The sequence below is a fragment of the Aspergillus chevalieri genome, chromosome 6 (genome assembly GCF_016861735.1).
Source record: "Aspergillus chevalieri M1 DNA, chromosome 6, nearly complete sequence".
Classification (NCBI taxonomy): Eukaryota; Fungi; Ascomycota; class Eurotiomycetes; order Eurotiales; family Aspergillaceae; genus Aspergillus; species Aspergillus chevalieri.
In genome coordinates, this window is record NC_057367.1 from 938,779 (window position 1) to 957,862 (window position 19,084).

Consider the following 19,084-nt stretch of genomic DNA (forward strand, 5'->3'; position numbering starts at 1 on the left):
GACCAGCTGTTTTCCTGCACTCAAGTGGTAGTCCGAGAACATTTCTTGGAATAAATTTGTGGGATAGGCCGGACAGATTTTCTTCTTTTTGTAGTTTAATTTTGTCGTCAGGTGGATTTTTTTCATCACTTTTTTGTTTTTGCCTGGGATTGGTGAAGGTCCTTTTTGTAGTTCAGTTGATCAACCACTTCGTAAATCTTCTTCAATTACTTTATTCCGTTTCCCATGAGTGGAGTGCCCTTGTGTACGTGATGTTATCGATCTCATGTTCAGCGCCTTGACCCGAATAAGGCTTGGTATAGTGGCAGGCAATCATTCATGTGTTACCCCTGGTAGTATGGTAGTATGGCCGTATACGCCCGTGGCTTAATGGCTTGGGATTCAGTGGTAGGATGACGGTACCACTTGGGTGATGATAGTCCCACCTTTTTTTTTTCTTTCTTAGTTCTTTTTGTAGGAATAGCGGGCTTTAATTAGGTGGGTGTAGGTCGTAGTCACTGCCGGCAGTAACCTGGTGCCTACATCAGGTGGAAAGCAAACTGTAGCCGTTCCGTCCGTTCATTCGTTTGTCGTTGGCGTCGTTGTTGTCGAAACTGGTAGTCATCTTATAGTCGGTATCGGTTTGTTGTTACCAGTTTTTGTTGTCGTCCTTGTCAATTGACTGGGCCCAGGCTACCCTTTGTCGCTTACGCCAAAGTGAGACCCACTATCTGAGCTGTCATGACGGTGGCCGGAGTGATCACTTCAACTTTGTGGTTGCATTGGGGGGGCGAGATGAAGCATGGATGCAGCAAGACTCTGCATTTCCAAGAGCCCTTGGGCGAGAAGCCCCCTTTCTTGTTGTTTTTCCAGAGCAAGTTGCTCAAAGGCAAGGAGGAAGTGTCTTCCCAGGTCAAACTGGTACTGGTAGACTGGCTGTTCCTCAGGGAGTGGTGGTGCATCCTGCATTGCCACGTCTCGATCTTCCTCCCAGACTGGCTGCTGCATGACGACCGTGGAAGCATCAACCATGGCAACGTCCTGAATAGAGCGACATCCTGGTTTCTTGATGCGCGGTGCGTCATGCATGATAATGTCCCCATCCCAGGGACTGGCCTTGGCATGTCTGCCACTGGGACCAGTGGGAAAGCCCTTGTTGTTGACAGGCTAAAATAATGTTAGCATGTATCTCGAAATGAATGCTAAAGGGAAGATTGAATTTACGATCGGATTGAACCTCCGGTTGTTCTTGCGGCCGCCCCGAGCGGGGAAATTGGCAGTCCGTCTCGACCCATTCGGGTTCTGGTTCTGGTTCTGGGGCTGGTCGTAAACCTGGAACTGGTTGCCAGTCCAGTTGCCAGCCTGTTGCTGGTTCTGGCTTCTCGGAGTCCGACGGCCTTGCTGGCCTTTGTTGCTGTCGTTGTTACAACCAGCTGGGTACTGCTTGCCACGTCGATTGTTGCCCTATATATCTAGTTAGTCTCTGTCTGAATATAAGATGCAATTAAGTTGTACGTACCTTCTTACGACCGCCCTTGTTGTTAGTGGGCCCGTGTCCATTCGGCTTGATGCCAGCACCATTCCGGTTAAACTGTGTTTTCTGGAATCCGTAGGCTGGAGAACCGCAGAATTGGCCGAAGCCCTTGTTACCAGTGAAGCTCATGATGAACTTACTGACAGTAATAAGCGGATAGAAGGATAAGGCGGAATACGGATACCACTGGATCTCTTAAGAGAGTAGCCTCAGTGGGTGATACGGGGGTTACTACCACAGGCTCTCTTTTGAGGAAATGTCTCTGTGGATTGGAAAAACGGATACCACCGGCTCTCTACGAGTCTCGATGGGAGGAAATACGATGACGAGAAAGCTAAGACGGAATTACTGGCTCTGCTACTAACAGATGTCAATAAAGGGATGTTAGACGAGATAAAACGCTGTGTACGCTATGAGTCGCCGATCTTCCGCTGTGAGACGAAAGATGGAGAAGAAAAGATAAAGAGAACCAGCTGGGGGTGCTGAGCAAGCTTTTATACCCCTTAGGAACCGCCTAGGCAGCTGTTCTAATCCCATACTGGCAGAATCTCGCAGAGTCATTCGGGATTTTCACGATATTTGACCATGGATCAAGCTCCAGGAGTAGGTCGAATGCTTCCAATTGATTCGCTCTTTATTGATGTGCCTAGCTGTCTCCGAAACTTGCAGAGGTCAGGAGGATTCATTCGGGATATCGAGGATAATTGGCCATGGATCAAGCTCCAGGAACAGGTCAAGTACTTTAAATTGATTGGCTCTTATTTATGTGCCTAGTTGTGACTCTTCTGCAGAAAGTTAATGTTTGACATGTGGTCGTTAAAATTAGGAACCGTACCTGAGAATATGCATGGCCGCCGCTTGTTCCAACGGCTTCACTATATACATTTTTTTCCCAATTGCGCCGGCAATTCGAGTATTCGCGTGGAGATTTGTCCTCTCAGTCCTAGCCTGTCTGTTCCTCTCGTCGCTTCTTCTTTGGTCTTGCGGTATCTCCCAGCGACGAACTGCCATCGTTCGAGAGAAGGCTATCTTTATCACGTTTCCGCTTCTCAGGCTTAGCATTGCGTCTTTTTCTCTGCTCTTCCTTAATCTCCAGCCGTCTCTGGACTTCCTCAGAGATATCCTCTGTTTCTGCAGACACTGGCGTTGTATTCCGCAAGTCCTCATCAATTCCTGGAATTTCCACGCGCTTTCGCTTTCGCGAGTGACTATCTTGCAGCCTGCTCGATTCCACGCCGTTCTCGTTTGAATCTCCTGACCTGGCTCTCCTTTTTCTCACTGGAGGATTTGATCCCGAAGTTGTCGTCGAGTTCGCATCATCGACTTGGGGGGCAGACTGCTTCCCATTTGCCTTCATCTGTCTGCACATTAGCCTCAGGCACAAAGAGGGAAGCAACCGAAAATAGGCTCCAGGAGAAGGAGTCGACCTGTTCCTTGACAATGCGGAATTGTGACATCAACTTATTCGTCTTGTCGAGCATAGAAGAAATCGTCCGCAAGATATTATCATCGGATTGAATGAGACTTTTGGCCGATTGCAGCATCTCTAAATGTGAAGAAAGAACGAATTCATGTTGAAAACATATCTTTGGTTACTGTAAGTCACATGGTCGTCGTTACGCCATTACAGTCCCGAACACACCTGAGGCCACGATAGTTGCCCATTTTCTGCCTTGGTGCCTTGCGCAGGGATACCTGCATTTTCGCACTCGTTTAATTCTTCAACTGACGGATTCATCGATGTTGTTGTGGTTATACGGCTTTGATGTCAGATTCTGAGGAAGCGCTGTCGTCGAATTAAGGTCGAGATCCCTGGATTCGACGGACTCGGGCAGCCCCACCGTGAGTGGAGTATTTCTCCTTTTGGGAATATGTATCAAAGTTTCTGACTAGAATAACGTCTACAAGAACTATGAACAAGGTAGTACAAGTAAGTTGTTCGTTCGAAAGCCGAACATAGCGAGTTTTCTTCATCCGGACATGACACCAACGTGCTTATCTGAACCAGGGGCCCTACGATCAAACGAGGATTTTGCGGATCCTACGCGGGAAAGCCGGATTAAGTATTTTCTTGTAAACACCTAATTCAACCTAGCTGGCACCCAAATCAATAGCAATTCTTCTCGTATGTCGAGCTGCGATACCCAGATAATTAGCTCCGTTCCGGGGCCTTGGTAGATGCCTTGTTTCAACCTGAAAATTTTGGTTCCCAACTCTGTCCCTCCAAGACAATTCCCGGATATTCCTCGGTATTTATATGAACATAAGAATTTATTCAACTATTCTCTTGATACTATTGAGTTGTTCGTCCTGACCGTCAAGTTACTTTATTCAAGTTTATACCTATTTTACTCCATACTTCACCATTCCAGATACCACTCAACCCAGTAACTCTCAGCTTCAGGCTCAACCTCAACATCAATCTTTCCAATCAACTACCACCAACGAGACGACCGGTCATTATGTGCTTAAACCATCAAACAGTAGCCAGACCAGCGAGGCTGAGGAATCCTCGAAGGCATCCATCCGGACTACTCATGCTAAAGAAAGGCAAGTACGTCAATTACTATCCCAACATGTATGTCTTGTTTCTATAGTCTATTAGTCTCTAATGTAATTATTGATTTTCGCTAGTGAGCAACGCCGTCTGTCGAACATCGGTTGTGGTCAAGACGACCTGGCTGGGATTAGTGCCTGGGTGGGAACAACACTTGAGAGGGACATCGAAGCAGCGATGCTTAACACGGAGCTTACATTGGATTGAAGAGATCTGGATTGTTATAGAATAAATGATCATCGAAGAATTATCCTAGCTACATAATACAAATATACAATGTCATGTCAATGTTAATGTTTTAAAAGTCATAATCCCAACACGCCGGTTAAATCATCAATCCATCAGTATCAATGCGCCATCCCAAATACAAAAAATTACCAAGTCAATGATCAAATAGAATGCAAAAAGATCTCTCAGATAGTCCGTCAATTACCAAGCACCAGGGTCAAAGTCGAACCGTGCCAGCTCCTTTTGCGAATCCTCCACATCCTTCTTCGCCTTCATCCGCATATAGAAAATTGGACAATCCCGGGAGGAGCAAATGACCTCGCAATGCAGACTGCCCTGGCAGCGTTGACACTGTGTCCACAGTCGACCGAACCGGACCTCTAGGTCAGATACCTTAGTCAGAGTTTTGGTGTATAATTCACCAAGACGGGGGCGACAATGCTCGCAGACAGCCCCGGCCATCTCTTCCTTCCCGGAAAGAGGTTTCTTGCAACCCATGCAGGTTTGGGTCCTCTTTGCGAACTTCATAAGTCCACCAAGGGTTGGAGCGGCAACGGAGATTGAACGCGTATGCTCTCCTGTAAGGAGCTGGTTGGCTTTCTTCTCTCCAAGAATGGGTTCGAAGATACGGCCAAGAGGGTTCGCGAGTTGGTTATCGAGATAGTACTTCGTATCAATGGGAATGTTGTTCTCAAGGACGAAGATAGGATCCTCCGACTTCTCGTAGTTCTTTGAACCTCCGGCACCTTTCACGATAACATATGCGACACGGTCACCAAGAGTGGGTGCTGATCCTGCATCACGTTTCCGCATTCGCTCCGCGAGTTCAACATGTGCTTGCTTGGCCGTATAGTCGGATTTCGAAAGCGCTTTTGTAATCACAAGCTTCGACATATCGACCTTGTTCTGTAGGAGATCCGAGATTGTATCCTTGACGTATCTGGAAGTTCTATTTAGCAATGATCGTAAGATGTAGAAAGGACTAGTGAATTTCACTCACTCTTGAGCAGCATCAAGATTCCGGTCGATCAAGATCTTGTTCAACACCGTTTCGATGACGTTCTGAACCAGCAGGCAATTATCTCTGCGGACAGTCTCGATACCCTTGGTGTCCATCTTGTCGAACTTCTTTGGATTCGTCCAGTAGAGACCCGCATATCTCTTTTTGTTGATAAGAAGATATGGAAAGTAGACCTTTTCGAACTCCAGTTTGATGGGCTTGATGAACTTGGACGAGACATATTCGGATGCCTCCTGCCCAAGCTTCATGGCATCCTCAAGTTCGGTCACGCCAAATTTCACCATAACTGAATCGGTATCACCATAGATGACCTTAGCATCATGGGAATATCCGTTAGCAATAGTGTACTTAGCCTCCACCTCTTGCTTCGTTTTCTCAATCATTTGACGACCATAACTAGTCGTGCTACTCGCGATTGGCAGACAGGGCAGTTTTCCGACAGTTGCACCAGTAAGACCGTAAACACTGTTTGCGCTGACCTTCAGGGCAAGTTGTCGTCCGTTCAACACAGCCTTCCTGAACGGGTCAGTTTCTACCCCGAGTTCCTTCTTTGCACGTTTTCTCGCAGTGAGCAGTTCCTCCAAGATTTGTGAAAGGAGACCCTTGCGAACTTTGGTGGTGCAGAACATATCGCCGTTTGGAGTGACGATGTAGTCTTCATCTTTCTGTAAACCAAGCTTTTCAACACTTGCCTTGTTAAGCAAGGTCGTGTAGCACAGATTGTGTGCCTGAATGATCGACGGGTACAGAGATGCAAAATCCAGAGTCGCGATTGGTACACCGTAGTAGCCTCGAACCGGTTCAATGACAGTGGCACCTTCGTAGTCCTGCTCATCAGTCGATTTTGCGTTGGGTATAACGAGCTGCTGCTCCAACGCCTTCCGGAACAGTTGACTAATGAACTTGACTTGTTGACCACGCGAAAGTAAGAAGTTGAAAGGCACACCAGTAACCCTTGCCATCTCGGTATAGTTCACCAGGCACATCAGCTTGTCCATCAATCTTTGTGGAAGGTATGCATCCTTCAAACAGTAAACCGCTAGTCGTCGTCTTGAATCGGGTGTTCCGTTGAACAACTCAGTAATCATCGTATGGTGAACATCTTCTTTCTGCTCACCCAAGAACTCGTAAGAGACCGAGTTCAACGTGTAACTTCGCAGATGGTAGTCACGCTGGACTAATTGAAGAAGATCAAGTTGGATTCTGCCGTTTGTGTTTGTCGACTTTGTGTCACGATTGCCCATCTGCTTGCTGGAGAAGTTTGTTTCCTTGGCCTGCGATTGAACACCCCGTAGCCTAGTCCAGTACGGAAATCCAGCACACTTGAGATGTTTCGCTCGGTCCAGGAGATAAGGAAAATCGAAGTTGGCAATGTTATATCCGATGATAACATCTGGGTCAACCTTGTCCACAAAGTCACGCCATGCCATGAGCATTTTCTCTTCTTTGTCGAACTCCAGGACTTGGGTGTTAACAATCAAGCTGCATGTATCCAGGACAAAGACGTTTCGAATAAATGGTTTCGATTCACCGTACCGAGTGACGACGTTGGCGATTTGGATCACTGGATCATGGTTGGGTTCGGGGAAAATGCCTTTTCGTCCAGCACATTCAATATCGAACGAAAGTACGCGAAGAGGTGCCATTTTAGCCCACTCGCCGTTGGGAGGGTGTGAGATCAGGTCACGATAGTCAACGCTTGCTTCGATCTGACAAGTGGACAACTTTTCATTCGAAGGGAGTAGGTGATATTTTCCTGCCTTGGCCTCCACCCAGGCCATACCCGCAATGTCTGTATCAATCATGAACCTCAGCAAATACTGAATATTGTCGAAGGTGAGAATCCCCGAATCCGAGCTACTCCATAGCCCCTTGTAGTTCATACTCGGGCCGCCGTTCTCGAGCGCACTTCGCACCTTGGTAATGTATTTGGGCTCCGTCACCGTGATCTTCAAGTAATAGCTTTTCTGGTTTCCTTGGAATCCGTAAATGTTCTCCCGCATCGTGATCTGAACCGATTGAATGGCGTGTTGAAATAAGCCAGTTTTGGTTTCCAGGAAAGCCCGATAGGGTTCGCAGTCTTGTTTCGTGAAGTTCACAGGGGCGGCGATATAGAGGTAGTGTTGGAATCCGGTAACGTGGATCAAGACAGATTGGCCAACCTTGGAACCTATTAGCAGAGAGTGATTGATTTCTCGAAGCAACAACTATACCTCTGTAACGCCAAACAGCCGAATTGCTGTCTTGCCACCCATGATCGTCCCTTCCTCAGCATCAATTTGCTGGAAGCAGATGTTCTCTTTTGCAGGATCGAACTCCCCAAGCGGCGGCCGCTCCCATTGCTGATCCTTCTCAGAATTCGAGTCCTTCAATCCGCTGATATCCTGTGTCAACTTTTCCAGCACCTCCTCTTCAAACTGACTCTTCTGCGGCTGGCTCGACCCAAATGCCTTCCGTTGTCCATTTTGAGATGATGAATTGACTTTAACGGTAGCCTCTGCTTCGAGTTTGCGCTTTTTGATAGCAGCCGGCGTGTTCAAGGGACTGCGGGGGTTGTTCGTAGCATCGCCCAGCACCCGCTTCACGGCTTCAGGCATGATTGCAACTCATAGAAGAAAATTCGGGTGGTTAAAAGCAAGGGGAGCACCCAAGATAATGATGGTCGTGAAGCACCAATGCCCTTAGCGATTGTTGTTCCGCAAGTGCTCCGTCACGGGCAACTGCGCTCCTTCGCGTTCGCGCCTTGACGTGACGCCCTTACGCGTGAAACAAGGTCACGTGCCACGCGTTGCTTATGACGCAAAGCATATTTATGCATAGATAGTTATTCATTTTATGCACATATTGCCTGCTATGATTGGTTGGCTGACAAGTCATCGCCTTTGTGCTTCTATAGACCTCTATTAATGATAAGCTGCACAAGCTGCCCTAATGTATCCTACCCATATGAATGTGTCTTGGAAGAAGACAGAAGTGCGCGTTCATGGACCTATGGATGCTTTCTGTATATACCGTAGCTGGCTTTAATGCCTGAGGCCACAAGGCATGATTCTGACTCAGAAAAAGCGTTTTTCGCCTTCCATTTGACGCGGGGTAGCGATCTATGGAAAGATCTCTCTTACAGGACAATAGATGGTATAATGGAATGAACGCTCTTTCTTGAATAGGCATAATGTTCTAATTCAACCCCGCGTGGATACGCCCTGCCAGATGGCATATAGAAACCGATGGAAGCAAGGCTGATTGACTTCTTTCAACTAACTCAGTCGAACAACCGTGGCATCTTTTGACAGCCAAGCACGACTTTGAGACGTACCAGGCTACATAAAGAGGCTCTTTCATATTGTGCGAGCTTTGATTCATTCATTGGGGTATTGGCGAATTACAAGAAGCCAATTGTTACAGGCAGATACATTTACCTGTGATCGCCGGACTGGACATGTTATTTTGAGTATCTCGCCTTGGGAAAAGACAACTGTTTTCGTTTCTTTGCTGCCTTCCTTCTCTTGCTGTTGGGCAATTGGGGGTGGGGGTTCTCTCCATATATATGGCGGACAAGATCCCGATGGGACTCGTTACACTTCCCACCAATTAATCGAATCTCTGACTGCAACATGTCAATGTTCAGATCAGCAGCTGAGCTCTCTTCATCCGACTCTCAATCCAGTTCCGATGAAGGTGAACGAGACGTGGTTGCAAGCTCAAGCTACCATGCGGGAGGTGCGACCCAGCCTTCTGCCAGACCTATCAAGACACCTCCCCTCATAAGCAGGAGCTCTTCGTACCGTCGTCATGAAGTTCCAGAGGCAAAGGATATTCCCGATGTCGATACCGGGAGTCACGCAAACATGATGACCGCTGCGTTGCTGGAGTTCTACTGTTTAAGCCGGGCCACGGACATCTTGAATGCCCAGGAGGGTTCGCACGGGAGTTACACCCGTGAGTCTCCGGAAGTACAGTACTTGGGCAAACGCATGTACGCCTTCAAATCGCAGTTTTTATCATCACACGGCGTGCTGGCCAGCGGTGTGGACAAGGAAGATCTGGGCACAACGAGGCAATACTACCGCGACAACCTTGATTTACTTGGAGTTTCCGCCCTAGAGGGATTAGATTTGAACGACCGCCATGTGCAACAGTCGCCAATCAGTACGACAAAGGACCTAGCTCTGGCTTCCAGGTCCTCAAGCATGCGCTTCCTCACAGAGAGTCCACATGGAGGTCATGCACACCACATGGACCAAAGACGGGAAATACTTAGTCTCAAACAGTTTTCCGGTGGAAGAAATGTCACCCCTCTGGAAGATATTCGGTTAGATGTCACGAAATTGCCACATCGAACGTTGCCTTTCACCGGGAGTTCTCCTGTGAGCTTCCCGCTCTTCGGTTCTCAACCATCGTCGCCTGTCACTGCCATGTCTCGTTACGCAACGGAGTTCTCTGAGATTGGTATTTTGGGCCGGGGCTCATATGGCGAGGTTTACCATGTGCAGAATCATATTGACGGACAGAATTACGCCGTTAAGAAGATTCCATTGAGCCAAAGACGGCTGGAGCAATTGCAGTTTGGTGGTAATCAACTTGAAACCATCATGAAAGAAATCCGGACGCTGGCTCGACTAGAGCATACTAACGTCGTTCGATACTACGGTGCATGGGTTGAGAAAGCGAACTTTTCGCAACGCATCTCCAATCGACCGACTCCTTTTGTATCCAATAATGGACAAACTGCGTTTGACCAAGAACAAACTCAGAGTTACCTGCCCAGCCGCGACCAAACGGATAACCAAAGCTACGGCGTTGTATTTGAGCATTCCGAGAGTTCTATGGTTGAAACGCATTCAGATACAATGTCACAGCGGAGTCAGTCGACCACAACCTCGCGACACTCGAAGAGATCTTCTACTCAATTCGACGAAGAGATCGAACCTATCGCCCGCGAGTTCAGCGTCCCATCTCAGGGTCAGTTGTCAACTTTTGGTGGGAATGACAGCGATATTTTCAGTGACGGACTTAGCCATGACGCTTCGAAAATGCAGGTCCAACGAAGGGCCAGAGATGGGACGAATGATCCTGCTGTTGTCCTTCATATCCAAATGTCACTGCATCCTACTTCACTTGGTTCTTACCTCAATCCACAGCCAAGCGACAAGGGAACGCGACGTCACTGCTATCATCTTGTTCCGTCCTTGAGGCTGATGCTTAACATCATCTCTGGTGTCGAGTATATCCACTCCAAAGGCATCGTGCATCGTGATCTCAAACCGGCGAACATTTTTCTGTCATCTCCAGAGAATAGCAACCTGGAGATATGCGGTACTTGTCAGAAACAACCCGAATTGGACTGCCGGTATTGCCATCCTCGTATCGGTGATTTCGGACTCGTCGCAGACATCTCGCATATCGACGATTGTTCTCGCAGAGGCTCAGTGCCATCACAAAATATGAACCGTGTCGTCGGGACCGAATTCTACCGCCCGCCTAATAACAGCAACGGCCTCGGAATCTCGGAGTCGGATGAATCCATAACCGACGAGGATTATTACACCATCGACGAACGACTTGATGTATACGCCCTTGGAGTCATTCTATTCGAGCTCTTATATCGCCTGGGTACGAAGATGGAACGCCAGATGGTTTTGAGTGAATTGACCCGGGGTAGGAGCTCTTCGGCTTCTATTGACATTGCTACACAACGAACGGTGTTCCCATCTGATTTTGCGGAGAAAATCGATATGGGACAGGTACCGCTCGAGGAGGGAATGTCCGTCGCAGAGTCTGTGATGACCTGCATTAGAGGCATGCTGGAGCCGCATTCTAAGCAGAGATGGCGCTGCTCCCATGTCAAGAAGCATTTGGAGGGGATTCTATGCACTTTGGAGAAAGCGTCATGATCTGTTATTCAATTGCACTGGAAAAGGTGAAACAAAACTACTCTACTCCATAGAAACATTAATATATATTAGAAATGTGATACGAACTCAACTCATCTCATGCTCTGATTTCCTATTCCAGTAACACTCCGCGGTCCTCGGTTTAGCTTTCCCCGCATGAGATCAGACAGTAAGATAAAGCTTTACCCCTGTCTCCAAAATATCACTTCTATCCGTTCTACGACCAATTGAATCAGAACACCCAAGTAACACCCAATACAAAAATGAAGCCCCCAGCCGCCCCCTACAGCTCACCCCTCCTCCCCCAACTCCCCCTCCAAAACCCCTACTACAACCCCCTCCACCACAATCTCCGCGCCTCCGTCCGCTCCTACATCGAAACCTCCATCGCCCCCTACGCCCAAGAATGGGAAGAAGCGGGTCAAGTTCCCGAATCCGTCCGCCGCCGCCACTGCGAACTAGGCTTCAGCATTGTGCACCCGCTCACAACTCCCGAAGATGCGGGTGGTCTGTCGCTGCCGGGAACCGTGCCATTTGATAAGTGGGATACGTGGTGCAGTTTGATTTTGACAGAGGAGCTTACGAGGACTGGTTTTGTGGGTGTTGTTTGGGGATTGGGTGGTGGAAATGCGATTGGGGGGCCGCCGGTTGCGAGGTTTGGGACTGTGGAGCAGAGGAGGAGGTGGTTGCCGGGGATTGCGAAGGGGGAGGTGAGATTTTGCTTAGGGATTACAGAGCCTGATGGTGAGTTTGTTGGCTTTGCTCTAAAAGGAAATGCGGATGTTGGCTGACGTTGAGTAGCTGGGTCGGATGTTGCGAATATTCAGACTACGGCGAAACGCGAGGGAAATTACTATATCGTCAACGGTGCGAAAAAGTGGATTACCAACGGTATCTGGGCTGATTACTGTACGGCTGCTGTTCGAACTGGGGGACCGGGTAAGGGTGGAATCAGTTTGTTGGTGATTCCTCTGAAGGCGCCTGGGGTTACTCGTCAACGGATGCACAATTCGGGTGTCAATGCCAGCGGTAGGCACTTCACTTCAGGCTACTTGGATAATGGGCTAATGCATGTCAGGATCAACATTTATTGAGCTCGACGATGTCCGTGTTCCGGTTGACCATCTAATTGGGGAAGAGAACAAAGGATTCCCATTGATCATGTCGAGTGAGTACCTGCTGATATTGGACGAAAGGCTCATCAGCTAATTACGAAGACTTCAACCCTGAGCGCCTCAGTCTCGCATGCGCCTCTCTACAACTAGCCCGTGTATGCGCAGAAGACGCCTTCAACTACGCCATCCAACGCGAAACATTCGGCTCCCCCCTGATCAGGAAGCAAGCCATCCAATCCAAAATCTTCAAGTTCGGCCTAATGATCGAACCCGCTTACGCATTCATGGAACAACTCGCGCACATCCTCGAACTCACCAAAGACCAACCCGTGGACAATGTCAGAATCGGGGGTATGACGGCTCTTCTCAAAGTAATGGCGACTAGGGCTCTTGAGAAGAGTGTCCGCGAAGCACAACAGATTCTGGGTGGTGCTGGTTATAATAGGGCTGGGAAGGGAGCACGGGTCGAGCAGATTAGTCGGGATATGAGGGTCCATGTTGTTGGGGGTGGGAGTGAGGAAATCATGATGGGGTTGGCGTTACAAGAGGAGCTGAAGGCTCTTAAGACGAGATGGAAGGCGTTGGAGAGTCGGAAGTCGAAGATGTAGTGGTAATATTTGTATGTAATGTCATGTATAGTCGAGACCATAGCTATATAAACCGAGTCACACCATATTCATCCAAGCTTAGAATCTCGAGAATGGCAACCTATACCACGTTAGCCCTGGAACAATCCATCAATCAGTCAGCAAACATACCACTTCCCCCTCAACGTAATAACAGCCCAATCATTTCCCCCCTCATCCGTCTCCTTCTCCACCTTCGTCGAAAACGAAACTGCACTCATAATTCCATCCCCAAACTTCTCATTCAAAACCGCCTTATACGCATACCCATAGTTCTGCACGATCTCATACAATCGATAGATCAACGGCTCCCGGGGTGGCATCTCCACGGATCTACCCCGGTCCGGAAAGCCACCCAGCTGTTCTTCAAGCAACGGTTTTGGGATCTCAAGGAGAGAGGACAGGTTGTGGATGTCTTCGGAAGAGGCTTTGGCCTGACCGTAGAAGATGGCGGCGGCGGCTACTTCGGAGCGGTTGAGATGGTGGCCAATTTGCTCAAAGGTGAGCTTTTTGCTGGCTTTAGCGTTGAAGAGGGTTATGGATGCGGTAGGGAGGGAGGGGTGTTGCGATGTCTGACGCGAGTTCTAGCTATATCTGTGGAGTAGGAGTATGAACAGGAGAAGACTTACATCGAGAGTTGCGAGGGACATGACGACGGATTGAGCACAAGTATGGTACACCTGATTTCTGGAGAATGAGATAGTGAATGGGATCCCGAATTGCTTTATATAGGTTCAATCTGGAGAGATGTCATGTTGATATAAAGCCGTTGGAGCCGTTGTACAAGTATCGTATCGTACTTACCATGACAGTCCTACTCGGAGATACCGGAGACTACTGACAGCTGCAGATCATGAGGAGATGATACGGTTACATTACCATTAGTCCTGGCAATTGATATCATGTTTTGGATTAATTAACTAAAATTGATTAACAGGTTATTCCTAAATAATTCTTCTCCATTCACTCTCCTCACTGCTTGTATAGCGGAATAAGTCCTGAATTGACCGATACTCGAGAGCTACAGTCATACTATGCCATTACTCATTCACTCTTCGCTCTAGAATGATTCATTCGCAGTGCCGAGGTTCATGTATCAACCCTTACTTCCTCCTTAACCTTCTATCCTACAAATTGTGATGCCCTAGTCTTTTTCTTGGCATTGACGACTCTGTCATTTCTGATTATTTTTCATCGCTATTAATACCAACTCTCCCAATTCGAAGAATACAAACCTATAGTGCTTCTCCCTGGGCAGAGCAGTAATCTTGCTGCCTTCTAGGTCTTCATTTTCTTCCCAGACGGCTCATAATGACACCTACTAAGATTGAAAACACTGGTGCCTTGCTCATTGCAATAGAGGAAACCATACTCAAACTCCAAACCATCAAAGACTATTGATTAAAGCACACTCAGAACCATGAAATACGATATCAACTCGAGCATGTTCGGCAGCGAGATTGACCTGTCAAGGCCTGACAGGATGGAGCGGGCTATTTCAAAACCACAGCAGCAACAACGTGAGCTTTCCTCATTGAAAGATGGTTAGCGCCATTAAAAAAAGATTACGCCGCAATGAAAGCCGAAATCAGCTCCCAGACAGATATCTCGTCCAAGGATTTCTTCGAGACCCAAAGTGCCAATTCAAGAAGCCAAATGACTTCCCTGAAGACAAGGGAGAATAAACTTAACAGCAAGGTTTGTCTGCTAGAGCCTCTCCAAGAGCAAGTCTATAACACCCGGGCCCCGGTCTTCCAAGCCAGAGGGGCGAGGAGCGTCTTCACTGAAGGCGGGCGCGTCTCGACTGATGTCGGGTTGGTGACGTTGGAGGAAGAAATCAACAGCTTTTCCAGCGCCCTGGAGTGGAAGCAAAGATTTCAAGAGATATATGGAATCGAATACGACGGCATCGCTTCCGAGAAGATACCCGGACGAGTCGTGGAAACCCTGAACTTCAGAGCAGATTTTCAGCTTCTGCCTCGGTATAGAGATACTAGTAGTGTTACTACTACGCTCTGCGACACCATGGTTATGATGCGGTGGTCTGCTGATGGAAGAGCGCTGATTACCTAGAATGGTGTCAGGAAAAAATGGATCAAGTGCATTCTAGAATAATGCATTACCGATGATTCAACACTTTGGGTCCTTTTGGAAGTGCTGGCTTGTGTTTGGAATTTAAAGCTCTTCCCGCTTACTTGCTGCTGCTGCTGTTGTTGTTGTTGGTATAGTTTCGTTTAGTGGTAGACGTCTTCAAGTCCAAGTTAGCAACTGTTGGCACACAATTGAGCTTGGTAAGCATTCGAGGATATCACTTCATTATCACACTAAATTCAGGAGACTATAAGAATGAAAATGGAAAGGATAATGTATGAGAAGAAGCTATTTAATTTTAGCCACCAAGAACATCAATAAGTGTACGCTTTAACGCTTCCGCTCGGTGGCTGATATCGACAAACGCCGCCATCTGAGCAAGCAAACGAAGAAAGCACTTAGCGCGGTCACACAGCCCATGGATAAAACCCCTTTCTTCCTGTAGCTAGATTCCTCTTCTTCTTTGCTCTCCAGATTCGATATTCTCGTTGATGGCTACAATAGTTTAGATAGGAATTCAGTTTGTTATTATCTACTATTCCGAGCCCGTACAATCGGCATTTACCAGACCGTAGCCGTTTTCGGCAATTCCCCTATTCAGGTTTAGCGTCGGTGTCTCGCGCACCAAATGCGGTTTAGTGTGGGCCCAATTGGGATTAGCCTCACACGCTACACTATGAGGGGAACTGCCGCCTGTCTCCGCCTTCACGTCGTCCGCCGACTATATAAGACCGCTGGTGCGTCGCTTGACGGCCACTTCTTCTCATTTCCTTTACTTCCCTCGCCAATGCCGCCTCCGGCCCCCCCCATCATGCGCACCGGATCAGACCACTCCCATTCCCACCATCTCCACCCTCGGAGATGACTGCACAACAACAAGGACCGCTCTGCCTCCGTCTCTTCACTGTCGACATGCACCTGTGAAATCACCAGGCATCCATAAACGACCTCCATGGTACGAACCACTGATATTACTGAATGACATGATATGATCCCGCGGTCATCGCGTTATGACCTGGAGGGACGCCACTCAAAGGAATCCTGCTGGCCGGCTCATGGTTGTGTCCAGCTAGGCGGCAGGTGCTTGCTCCGAATCATCCAGCGTCGACAAGTGTTACCTCTGCAAAAGTAGCCGGATCTGAACACCAATGGCAAAATGCCGCGTTTTTGCCGCTCTTCCTGACAGCAGGCCTTTGGGAATTCCTGTTGCGTCACCCGGCCAAAGCCTAGAATTGATGGCCCGTTTGGTGCGTTTTCAGATCCCCTCAAGTGGGAAACTGATACGCCTGATTAGTTACATTCGAGGTTCATCGTGCTGACATATTCTGTTGCAATTCTGCGATGTTCGGAGCCATTCTTACTCCTAGCAGCTCGACTTGGGCTGACTCTCAGAAGCAATTATGTGCCCGGCGGATCCTGCGTTGTTTGATTGTGTACTCTATGTTGGATTTCCCCTTATCGATAGGGCTGTACTGGGGTGAACTTGTGATTATGGATGTAAATGGCTGGGTCACTGTTTTTATTTTCCATCGATCAGCATGCGGGTCGACGGATTTTGTGGTCTGGGCTGTGTGCCACTGTGCCTGGTCTATTGCATGATGTTTGTGCTTTGGGCTATAAAATCCTATCTTTCCGTCTGAGATTATCAACCCTTCCCATACCATAATCGCTTCTCTTTTCGTTTTCTACTTCTCATTTTTGATTCTCTTAAAGTTCGTTTTAAACAATGAATATCAGCCTTGAGAATATCAACTTCTGCTATCAACCTTCTCCACCTAAACCGCGCTCACATGCCTTTTCTAGCTCTCATTGGAAGCCGTGCCAAGTCCCTTCAGCTTGAGCACGCCTTTCACCCCCAAATAGTCCCATTCCACCTAGACCATGTGCCCCTACGATGGCGAACATTCCCACCCGGAATGGTACGCCAGGAACCTCCCAACAGTCTCAAGATCTGAGGGTCTCCTCCAGTGGGAGTACAACAGCAGTTCGCAATGAATTTGATATCGAGATTGAGGAGACTTATCCGGTAGAGAACAGCTCGATAGTGTCTGAGAAGGGCCCAGGGACAAACGACGCCCGTGGCCACCAGGACAAGAACGCCAAGGATGTATTTTCGAGCCAGAACGCCCCCTCAACAGTTGGTATGTTCGACCTACAGTGGACACGCCTCATAGCTTACTAATTTTGGACATGTAGACTCAGTGGCAGAGCGGACACAATTTCAGACCAATGACAGTGATGGTCGTGAAATCGTGCACCATGGACCGGCTGTCGAAGTGGACGAAGTCACACAGGAGCAGTCGCATCAGCAGGTGTTTCCAGCGATGGAGACCGCCAGTTATTCAAACTTAGAACAGGTTGGAACAGAGCAAGGGTATCCAGGTAGGCATGGTTCACCAGCGGCTTGTTACATTTTAGTAATATGCGATAGACCCTCCAGTGACCACTAGTCTGGGCTTGCCTGAAGATCACATTGAGGCTTTAGGTACTAGCCGCCAGAGCAGTGCTAGAATGACACCAGTATGTGGCAATTCATACGTGCAGACCTCTCAGTCACCTTCAGTGGGTGTCTTGGATAACACACTGAACGTTGGAGGTGAATCTTGAGCTGAAAATAATCAGTTTGAGGAAACGGCTGTTGAGAGATCTAAAGGTGAGGCCGCCTCAAGCTATGAAGATGAGGATGCAATGGACGAGGTGATCACTACTGAAAGCTTCCAATACAGAAGGCTTGGGGTCCTTTCACAGCAGCAGTCGCAAATTCCTCGACTGCTTTAACTGTCTGAATGGCATGACGGAATGTCAAGTATTGAGCTTCCGGCAAGCTGCATCCAGTATACAACAGAATGTGAAGTAAGGAATGAGAAAATCTTGCATAAGTTGGCCGGAAAGGAATGGTGGGTTGGTCAGGAGAGCGTGCTTGAGGAGAGAAGAGGGTAGAAAAAGCAATAGGCATCTAGGTATCACAGTATGTACATTTCAAGTAATCATATTTTTTTTTTTGGTCATTCAATGACTTTTCCCTGCTTGCCCTGATACAGCCCCAGGGCAAAAGTATGAAATCTTTCTCAGAATTTAACCTAGTTACTTTACATTGTGTTATTGCACCCTAGCTATCCTGATTGGAAGCTCGTTTGAGGGATTTTTCGTGATCCGCTAGTGTACATAGACTTCTAAGCCCAGGACTTCGCTCTCTCTGTCCACCACTGAATCACTGATTCCCAATTTTAATGCCACCTCCACTAGCACTAACGACACATCCTGTGATCCACCTTGCATCTGAACTGCAAAGGAGTCTGACAACATCTGCCACATCATCAGGTTGTCCAAAACGCGGTATGCTCTGCGAAGGGAAGGATTCATCCTTAAACTCTTTCATTGCTTATGCAATCTGCAGTTGACCACGGCATCTGTCTCAGTCAAGCTGACTGTCACAGCATTGGCTGTGGTCCCCTCCATGAATGAATATCTCTCCTCCTTCCTGCCAAAGGTTTGTGCCCATGTCCGACATAGCGACTCACCAGCTGACTTGCCTGCGGCGTACATGAGCTGTTTGCTCCATGGCTGGCGCGACCGGATGGATGAAATATAAATGATGCGACTGTTCAGTACAAAGTAATGCTGGCGAACAAACTCTTCGACAATCATAACTGGTGTCTGTATGTTGCTGAGCAAGCTCCACTGAACCTCATCAGTATCCATCTCGCCAATAACGCCAGGATTTGGGTCACTAGCGCAGTTGACAAATATGTCCACACGACTGTTGAAGGTCTTGCTGATCTTATCAGCAATTGTGCGGGCCCAGGTGTGTGAGAAGATGTCTGCGACGAGTCCTTTAATTCTAAGGCTGGCAGGCCTCACTCGCAACGTGGCATTGAAGACATGGTTGGGGACTTCATCGTCAAAAATTGATGAGATGATTGTAGCGCCTGTACCGCTAGTGCAGGTCCCAAGGATGACATTTCTTCTTCTAAGAGCCCTCTTGATACCTCACATGGCGGCAAAAAGTGAAAGCCGCGCAATCACATGAACAATCATT

At 48.0% G+C, this 19,084-nt stretch overlaps 9 protein-coding genes across 9 annotated transcripts; 5 read left to right on the forward strand and 4 right to left on the reverse strand.

The window, feature by feature from the left end:
• Window positions 1–744: 744 nt before the first annotated feature.
• On the reverse strand, window positions 745–1,642 carry ACHE_60330A (uncharacterized protein; the record flags this gene model as incomplete). The annotated part of the gene is made up of 3 exons (XM_043281492.1): window positions 745–1,146; window positions 1,204–1,443; window positions 1,499–1,642. 3 exons carry the CDS (start codon window positions 1,640–1,642, stop codon window positions 745–747), a joined length of 786 nt encoding a protein of 261 aa, XP_043138966.1.
• An 814-nt stretch (window positions 1,643–2,456) lies between these two features.
• Window positions 2,457–3,251, reverse strand: ACHE_60331A (uncharacterized protein; the record flags this gene model as incomplete). Its single annotated transcript, XM_043281493.1, has 3 exons — window positions 2,457–2,870; window positions 2,941–3,099; window positions 3,156–3,251. 3 exons carry the CDS (start codon window positions 3,249–3,251, stop codon window positions 2,457–2,459), a joined length of 669 nt encoding a protein of 222 aa, XP_043138967.1.
• A 799-nt stretch (window positions 3,252–4,050) lies between these two features.
• ACHE_60332S (uncharacterized protein) lies at window positions 4,051–4,277 on the forward strand (the record flags this gene model as incomplete). Its single annotated transcript, XM_043281494.1, has 2 exons — window positions 4,051–4,091; window positions 4,148–4,277. 2 exons carry the CDS (start codon window positions 4,051–4,053, stop codon window positions 4,275–4,277), a joined length of 171 nt encoding a protein of 56 aa, XP_043138968.1.
• A 222-nt stretch (window positions 4,278–4,499) lies between these two features.
• POL3 (DNA-directed DNA polymerase delta POL3) lies at window positions 4,500–7,916 on the reverse strand (the record flags this gene model as incomplete). Its single annotated transcript, XM_043281495.1, has 3 exons — window positions 4,500–5,238; window positions 5,299–7,481; window positions 7,533–7,916. 3 exons carry the CDS (start codon window positions 7,914–7,916, stop codon window positions 4,500–4,502), a joined length of 3,306 nt encoding a protein of 1,101 aa, XP_043138969.1.
• Window positions 7,917–8,933: 1,017 nt separating this feature from the next.
• On the forward strand, window positions 8,934–11,213 carry ACHE_60334S (putative protein kinase; the record flags this gene model as incomplete). The annotated part of the gene is made up of 1 exon (XM_043281496.1): window positions 8,934–11,213. One exon carries the CDS (start codon window positions 8,934–8,936, stop codon window positions 11,211–11,213), a length of 2,280 nt encoding a protein of 759 aa, XP_043138970.1.
• A 263-nt stretch (window positions 11,214–11,476) lies between these two features.
• ACHE_60335S (acyl-CoA dehydrogenase family protein) lies at window positions 11,477–12,936 on the forward strand (the record flags this gene model as incomplete). Its single annotated transcript, XM_043281498.1, has 4 exons — window positions 11,477–11,957; window positions 12,015–12,242; window positions 12,292–12,381; window positions 12,431–12,936. 4 exons carry the CDS (start codon window positions 11,477–11,479, stop codon window positions 12,934–12,936), a joined length of 1,305 nt encoding a protein of 434 aa, XP_043138971.1.
• Window positions 12,937–13,014: 78 nt separating this feature from the next.
• cyn1 (putative cyanate hydratase) lies at window positions 13,015–13,604 on the reverse strand (the record flags this gene model as incomplete). The annotated part of the gene is made up of 3 exons (XM_043281499.1): window positions 13,015–13,036; window positions 13,087–13,538; window positions 13,584–13,604. The coding sequence occupies 3 exons, from the start codon at window positions 13,602–13,604 to the stop codon at window positions 13,015–13,017; spliced, it is 495 nt and encodes a 164-aa protein (XP_043138972.1).
• A 925-nt stretch (window positions 13,605–14,529) lies between these two features.
• ACHE_60337S (uncharacterized protein) lies at window positions 14,530–15,027 on the forward strand (the record flags this gene model as incomplete). Its single annotated transcript, XM_043281500.1, has 1 exon — window positions 14,530–15,027. One exon carries the CDS (start codon window positions 14,530–14,532, stop codon window positions 15,025–15,027), a length of 498 nt encoding a protein of 165 aa, XP_043138973.1.
• A 1,912-nt stretch (window positions 15,028–16,939) lies between these two features.
• On the forward strand, window positions 16,940–17,652 carry ACHE_60338S (uncharacterized protein; the record flags this gene model as incomplete). Its single annotated transcript, XM_043281501.1, has 3 exons — window positions 16,940–17,186; window positions 17,242–17,427; window positions 17,477–17,652. The coding sequence occupies 3 exons, from the start codon at window positions 16,940–16,942 to the stop codon at window positions 17,650–17,652; spliced, it is 609 nt and encodes a 202-aa protein (XP_043138974.1).
• Window positions 17,653–19,084: the final 1,432 nt, after the last annotated feature.